Below are 7,404 nucleotides of genomic sequence, written 5' to 3' on the forward strand. Positions count from 1 at the left end.
GAAACCAACTCCAAAAATCTATAAAAATATATGACTTTTGACATATTACTAGTTTTTTTTTTTGGGTTGTTGTTGGAGAAAGTGACATATTACTATTTACTAGTTCATCTCATCACGATCTTTAACATACCTTGAAGTGAGCTCCCGTGAGGTTTTACAAAAAGCAAAATGAAATTTCTCAATTCTATGGTATAGTCTCTTAAAAAAAAAAAGGGTATAATAATATGATCTATATTGTTATAAAAATCTCATAAAAAAAATGTTATAAAAAACAAAGTTTGAGTTTTAATAATGTAATTGGAGACGGTGAATCTACATTTAAAAAAAAAAAAAAAAAAAAAAAAGTGTAAAAAGAGAAGTATGTAAAATAAAAAGGGGACTTATCTGAAGAGAGCGATGAAAAATAGATAGAGATGAATTGGGTTCTGGGTATGAGGAGAAACCCTAATCTATAAAGCTCAAATAAAGCCTTAGCGAAATCGAATGCTCTCTCTGATCTGACTTACCTCTTCTCTTTCTCTCTCTCTATCTCTAGCCCACCGTGCCCTCCGTCGCAAACTCGAAGTCCAACCCCACTGTTAAGTCTCTGTTCTCGTAAGTGCTCTCTCTTTGCATAATATTTCTAGATATTGATATATGAGCCTCGTTCTGAAATTTATTTTCTTTTGATCATTGGAACACAACTCTTGAGTAAAATAGTGAATTTCAGTTCAATTAGACTGTGAAAAATGCTTTCTTTCTTTCTATGTGGGCTTATTTATGATGAATCTGCAAGAATACTGATTCATTGTAGTGTAGTGGGAGTTTGAATTTTAATATTTGGAAATTATTCATTATCATGGGCATGTAAATACTTTGAGTTTGAGGTATCTTTGCTACAATAAGATGAGTTTTTGTGTAAGAAAGTTACTGTGGCGACCCCAACAGCCTTGTTTTGCTCAATTGACAACCTCTAGTGTTTACAACGGGAGTTGTAATGTTGCTGAGGCAACAGCATTTTGCTAGGTCCTATTACTGCTTATTCAAATTTCCGATAGAGAGATTAGGCAATTGGGCATTTCCCCATTGGTTCCAAATCCCCACTGGTTTTGCTTCTTAAACCTCCCAAAGTAGCTTGCTTTGATTCTAACAGCAATAGAGACAATGACCCATGGGCGTTGGCCACGTTTGGTTTTGAAGCATTTTTGTTAGTTGGGTATGCAAAATTTTATGGTGTCTTATGTAAATGCTGTGTTGAGTTTGTATCTTTTGAATTGTTTTAGATGGGTCAATATGCTTTATGTTGAGCTATCTATGATGAATGAGACAAGGGTAATGCTATTGATAATACTAAGGTTGGTTCTATGGGGATTTGCTTTTGGCTTTTTGTAATGTTATTATGTTGAAACCTTGTTTTCTATTTTAACTAGAGATTGGTTTGGTTCTATGTGGTTGTCCAATTAGTTTATATGTCTACATAAGCTAGGGTTATGGACGAGATATATCAGTTTAGTTATTTCTGAATTGTTTAATAAAACTCTCCACTTGCATTAGTCAAGTTAATATTTCCAGTTATTAATTTGTCCCATTTATGTTGATAGTATGTCATAGAGGATGGCATATCGTTTTTTCATGGTTCCATGTCTGAATACTTTGTTGAGCTAATAATTAGATCTAAGTTGTAGCCCCTTTGCATATACATCCATTCCTTTTCTCTCCTACACTTTTTTTTTTCTTCTTCTTCTTTCCCTCCTCTTGGGGTTTCAAATCTTTATCCTGGCCCTCTATAAACTGGCAAGACCAATGACTGTAGACAACGTATTGAGCTCCAATTGTTATGAAACAGAAAGTTTTGTTAGAAATTGTTACCTTCACGTGTATGGCTGATGAGGAAACACTGCAGCAGTAAAATTTCTTGAAATTGTTGTTATTACTATTATTATCTCTAAAATTGCAGTGAGCCTGAGTTCTGTAGTTGTAGTTATCTTTCTAGAAGTCCTATTTTTTTTCCCTAACTATATTTTCTTTTGTTTTTTTCTTCCTGTAAAACTATATCAGCTGAAGTACCGTTTTGTGTAGTTTGGGGATTTCAATCTGTTTTGAAAGGTTTGAACTTTGAAATTTCTCTAACTAGATCATTACTTCAGGTGGTCTTTTTCCAATGGCAAAGGATCAATCAATCTCTCTGAAAGATGGTGTCTACAAATTGCAACTTTCCCTCCTTGAAGGCATTAGTGATGAAAGCCACCTTTTTGCTGCTGGATCTCTGATGACACGCAGTGACTATGAAGATGTTGTGACTGAGCGTTCAATTACAAACCTCTGTGGTTACCCTTTGTGCTGCAATTCTCTGCCCTCTGATCGCCCTAGGAAGGGCCGGTTTCGCATTTCCTTGAAGGAACACAAGGTTTATGATCTGCAGGAGACATACATGTATTGCTCTTCAAGTTGTGCTGTTAACAGCCAAGCTTTTGCTAAGAGCTTGCAAGATGAGAGATGCTCAGTTGTAAATTCAGAAAAACTTAATGAGGTTCTGAGATTGTTTGGGAATACGAGTTTGGATTCTGAGGGGAATTTAGGAAAGAATGGAGATTTAGGATTGTCTGGCTTGAAGATTCAGGAAAAAAAAGAAATCAAGGCAGGGGAAGTGTCTCTGGAGCAGTGGATTGGTCCATCAAATTCAATTGAAGGTTATGTTCCACAGAGAGACCATAGTTCCAATCCTTCACCTTCCAAAAATCGCAAAGAAGGTATGAACTTTAAATTTTTAGCTTGGAGTGTGGATAGTGTCTCTCTTTGATTTGTTATATCAGATCCGTTGCAGATATGCAACCATTAAGTTGTATCTTTTGAGACTTATGCTTAGGTTCCTGAGAAAAGTGGAGGATATAATTTTTGGCATCAAATAAGCTTGGATTGTATGTTGCAGGGTCCAAAGTTAACAATACCATGTCGAGTGGTAAAAAAGACTTCCATATTAGTGAGATGGACTTCATGAGTTCTATAATCACTGAAGATGAATATAGTGTCTCAAAAATGCCATCAGGTTCAACAGAGACTGCTTCCAACACTAAATTTAAAGAACCAAAAGAAAAAATGAGTTACATGGATTTAGATGGTCAACTCTCCACATTGGAAAACCCACCTGCTCTCGCAAAGAATGGTTCTGAATGGAAATCAAGCGGATCAATTGGGGAAAAGAGTAAAATAATAAAAAAGGATGATCCTGGTATACAAGAGGTGCCTTCAGCATCAAATCCCTGCCAAACTAGTTTCAATTCAAGTACTGCAGAAGCAGAAGAGGAAGTCCAAGCTGAGAAAGTGGCCAAATCAAGTAAAATAATAATCAAATCCTCTCTTAAACCTTCAGGTGCTAAGAAGCTTAGTCGCTCTGTTACCTGGGCTGATGAGAAAGTTGATGGCACTGGGAGTGGAAATCTTTGTGAGTTTAGTGATGGGGAAAATAAAGAAAGTCATGAGATGTTAGGCAGTACAGATGTGGGAGATAATGATGATATGCTACGCTTTGCATCGGCTGAAGCTGTGGCAATGGCATTGAGCGAGGCAGCAGAAGCTGTTGCTTCTGGTGAATTTGATGTCACTGATGCTGGTATATAACTGTATACTTTTTAATTTGTGTACAAAGTTAGTTTTCGTTCTAGACAGCTTAATTCAACCCCTAACTTCTTTTTTTCTTCTTGTCTCACATTTATTATCCAGTGTCTGAAGCTGGAATTATTATATTGCCACATTCCCATGATGCTGATGAAGGGGAGTTGATGGAAGATGGTGATCTGCTTGAACCAGAACCCGCTCCTTTGAAGTGGCCAACAAAGCCTGGAATTCCACAATCCGATTTTTTCGACCTTGAAGACTCGTTGTATGACCCTCCGCCAGAGGGTTTTGGTTTAAGTGTAAGTTTTATTCTGTTCAAACCAAGGACATACCAGTTTTTATTTCATTATTTTTGATTTATATTTGACTGTATACAACCTTTAATGTCATTTAGTTGTCTCCTTTTGCGACAATGTGGATGGCTCTCTTTGCGTGGATAACATCGTCTTCCTTGGCTTATATATATGGGAGGGACGAAAGTCTTCATGAAGAATATCTATCAGTAAATGGGAGGGAGTACCCCTGTAAGATTACCTTGGCAGATGGTCGTTCAACTGAAATCAAGCAAACGCTTGCTGGTTGTCTTGCTCGGGCTTTGCCTGGACTAAGTGCTGATCTAAGACTGCCAACACCAATTTCTACTTTGGAGCAAGGAATGGTATTGATCTTGAACCTGTCTGTTTTTTTTTCGGCATTGATGGATAATGAAATGAAGAGAGCTGCACTAGTTTTTCCCTTAAGATTAAGTTAAGAAACTGTCATCTACAGAAATTAAGTTAAGAAGCTACTTATATAAAAAAAAAAAGTTAAGGAACTAAATGCTGATTCGGTCCATTCAAGGGAGAAAAGAAGAAAACCCCTGGAAATATTTTCCTCATATTAAGTAAGCTATAAGTTACACATTATGTTTTAGTTTTCTAAAATCCAGTCTTTTTGGGTTTTGTTTACCCGTACTCATAGTGGTTTCTTGTCTCTAAAATTACTTCCATGTCCATGAAGTATGTACTATAAACTCCTTATTATAGCATAAAGAGAAGTAGCAAGTCAGGTGTATGAAGTCTCTTTAATTCTTTGTGAACTGTCTATGACTAGGCTTACTTTTTTTATTATTCTTATCTATGACTAGGCTTACTAGATGCTTGTTGTTGGACTTTTGTGCCTAGTTTGTTGACTTATTTTTTGCATAGTTCTAAAACTGGAACCATCATTTTATGTTTTGGAGAATTACGAGTCTCATGCCATCTAATTTCCAGGTGAACCAATTACATTTTTATTTCAATGTTTTTTTTGCATGTGTAGGACTAAGTTTTATTCTGCATAGCACGGTGATAACATCAGTTGGTAGATTAGCCACTGGAATCCTGTCTCCTATTGCTGTCAATTGAGTATACAACATGTTCATATTACAAGAGAGGCATACAAGTTAAAAAGCCAGTGAAGAACTTATGACACGAAATCAATTATGGATGAAAATGTTTTCAGCTTTCCATTCTCTTGTTACCACCTTCCATGAGCTAATTGTATCTGCATTTTTTTTTTTGAAAAAGATTTGGTTCCAAACATGTTTGGAGCCTTGGGTTCCAACCACCAATAGGAAGATGATCTGTGTCCCATCATGTGCAATACATGACTGACTTGGTTGAATGTCATCTTCCTATTTTGGTGGTTGGAGCCCAAGGCACCAATCATGTTTGCAGCCAAACTTTGTCCCTTTGTATTTTACTCTTAAAGTCCATTTTGATTGAGGGGGAGGGATGTGGAGTAGAGTAGAGTGAAATTGGCCCAAAATTTGCCTATTTTTAACTAACTCTACTCTATTCCCCTCTACTCTCCCTCCCTCCCCTCTCAATCCAAACGGGCCATTAGGTATATCGAGAGCCAATAATTCCCTGACTACCAATTTGTATGTTAGGCTTCTTTTCATTTGCATAATCTTCTTGGTGATACTTGGGTCTCTCTTTTCCTTTTATTCTAAGAAATTCAATACTTGTGTCATTATCCCAACAATCCCTACTTTGCAGTTGAATATCCTTTTAAAATCACATGAAAATAATATGTTAGAAAATATATGTTTGTTCCATTTTGGTCATTTTCACACCATGAGATGGTAAGGCGCGATGGTTATGAGGGAATGATATCACATAATTTTAATATATAATTTTCATTTTCAATTATTTGGCAAAATATCCTCTATAAAGTTAATGTAATCATCCAAAATATCAAATCAATTGTTTTTGATTGGTGAGCAATTGCTAAGAATTTTTGATACAAGGGCTGAAGGAATGATGTCATATAATTTTAAAATACAATTTTACGCTTCTTTTCTTGGCAAAAAATTCTCTCAAGTTAGTGTAATCATCCAAATATCAATGACTTGTTTTTATTTGGTGAGCAAACACTAAGAAGTTTGGATACAGGGGCGCTTGTTGGATACAATGACTTTTGTTGATGCACTTCCAGCTTTCAGAATGAAACAATGGCAAGTGATTGTTCTTCTGTTCATTGAAGCTCTCTCCGTCTGTAGGATCCCTGCACTTACCCCACACATGACTAATAGGAGGATGTTGATGCAGAAGGTACCCTTTATTATATTCTGTCTTATCATCTTATATATTTAACAAGTCATGTGAAATTTTAGGTAGCACTATGCCATGCTTGGCTCGTGTCTTTGATTCGCAGTTAGGTATTATAGGAAGTTAAATTATTATATTGCAGTTAGGGGCTTATAGAGTCTGTTTATTTATATTTTTAATATATATATATATAAATATATATATATAGTGTTAAAAAGAAGAATAATTTCTTATCAGCCATTTCCGATGAGATTAAATCAGCTTATGAGTCTAGAAATTAGTTTTTTTGGAAAATTAAAGAATATCTGATGTTGAAAGTAAAAAATTTGAGTTCTTGGATTTTTGGCTGCATTATACTGCTAATAGATGGCTCTCAATGCCAAGATTCATACCTTTGTACTTTAACTTTGTAATGTGGAATCAAGACTACAATTTCTGATCTTTTCCATGTCTTTTGAATAAGGAAAGTTTTATCTGAACTTGCTGGTTATGTTGTTGGCGAAATAGGTGTTGGATGGCGCCCAGATAGCTTTGGACGAATACGAGGTTATGAAGGATCTCGTGATTCCACTTGGCAGAGCACCTCATTTCTCATCTCAAAGTGGAGCTTGATTGAAAAAAAGAAAAAAAGCCACTCTAATTGCCCATTTCATCTTGTGGTTTTCATCAGTCATGGTGACTAATAATTATTGTGCTTTTTGTCATACTCTTCTCTGAAATTATGGGTTTATGGGCCAACATAAAGTTCCCTTTGAAAGTTATGTGGACGGTTTGATGTTGGCCATGAAATCCAGTATGACAATTTGACAAACCTGGTTTCAAGAATGAGAGGAAAGAAATTGTTGCTACCTTGTGTAATATGCATCGAGAAAGAGTTAAATTTTTGAGCTTTATTGTACATACTGAATATAGGGAAGGAAATTCTACATTAACTATTTGTTTTTGCAGAATGTTTGTAACTGGTACTATCAGAAACACTAGGGATGACCTGATGGTCTCTTGTTAATGAAAGAAAAAGTTTATACATGCCAAAAGGCCCAAAAGTTTATACATTGGATTTGATCTCTACTTATGCATCTTCATAGTGAAGGAACTGGTTTAATGAGATAATTGTGAACTGTTTTTTTTCTTCTTAACTATTATGATAATATGTAATTGAATGATTGCTTCCAATAATAACTATTTATAAAAATTCAATTAGTGTTTTAGGCAGATGATATAGAACAATCATTATAGA

The 7,404-nt window shown here is 35.5% G+C and overlaps 1 protein-coding gene across 2 annotated transcripts; it reads left to right on the forward strand.

Moving 5' to 3' along the window:
* Positions 1-324: 324 nt before the first annotated feature.
* On the forward strand, positions 325-7,193 carry LOC115952860 (putative RNA polymerase II subunit B1 CTD phosphatase RPAP2 homolog). Of its 2 annotated transcripts, XM_031070191.1 has the most exons (7): positions 325-594; positions 2,127-2,729; positions 2,909-3,589; positions 3,700-3,893; positions 3,989-4,252; positions 6,012-6,170; positions 6,675-7,193. In XM_031070191.1, exons 2-7 carry the CDS (start codon positions 2,141-2,143, stop codon positions 6,777-6,779), a joined length of 1,992 nt encoding a protein of 663 aa, XP_030926051.1. In that variant the 5' UTR covers positions 325-594; positions 2,127-2,140; the 3' UTR covers positions 6,780-7,193. The 2 variants fall into 2 exon arrangements, with proteins under 2 accessions (XP_030926051.1, XP_030926052.1); XM_031070192.1 differs by lacking the exons at positions 6,012-6,170; positions 6,675-7,193 and adding an exon at positions 4,894-6,005 and having other exon boundaries at positions 371-594.
* The last annotated feature ends 211 nt before the right edge of the window (positions 7,194-7,404 follow it).

Source organism: Quercus lobata, chromosome 7 (assembly GCF_001633185.2).
Source record: "Quercus lobata isolate SW786 chromosome 7, ValleyOak3.0 Primary Assembly, whole genome shotgun sequence".
Taxonomy (NCBI): domain Eukaryota; kingdom Viridiplantae; phylum Streptophyta; class Magnoliopsida; order Fagales; family Fagaceae; genus Quercus; species Quercus lobata.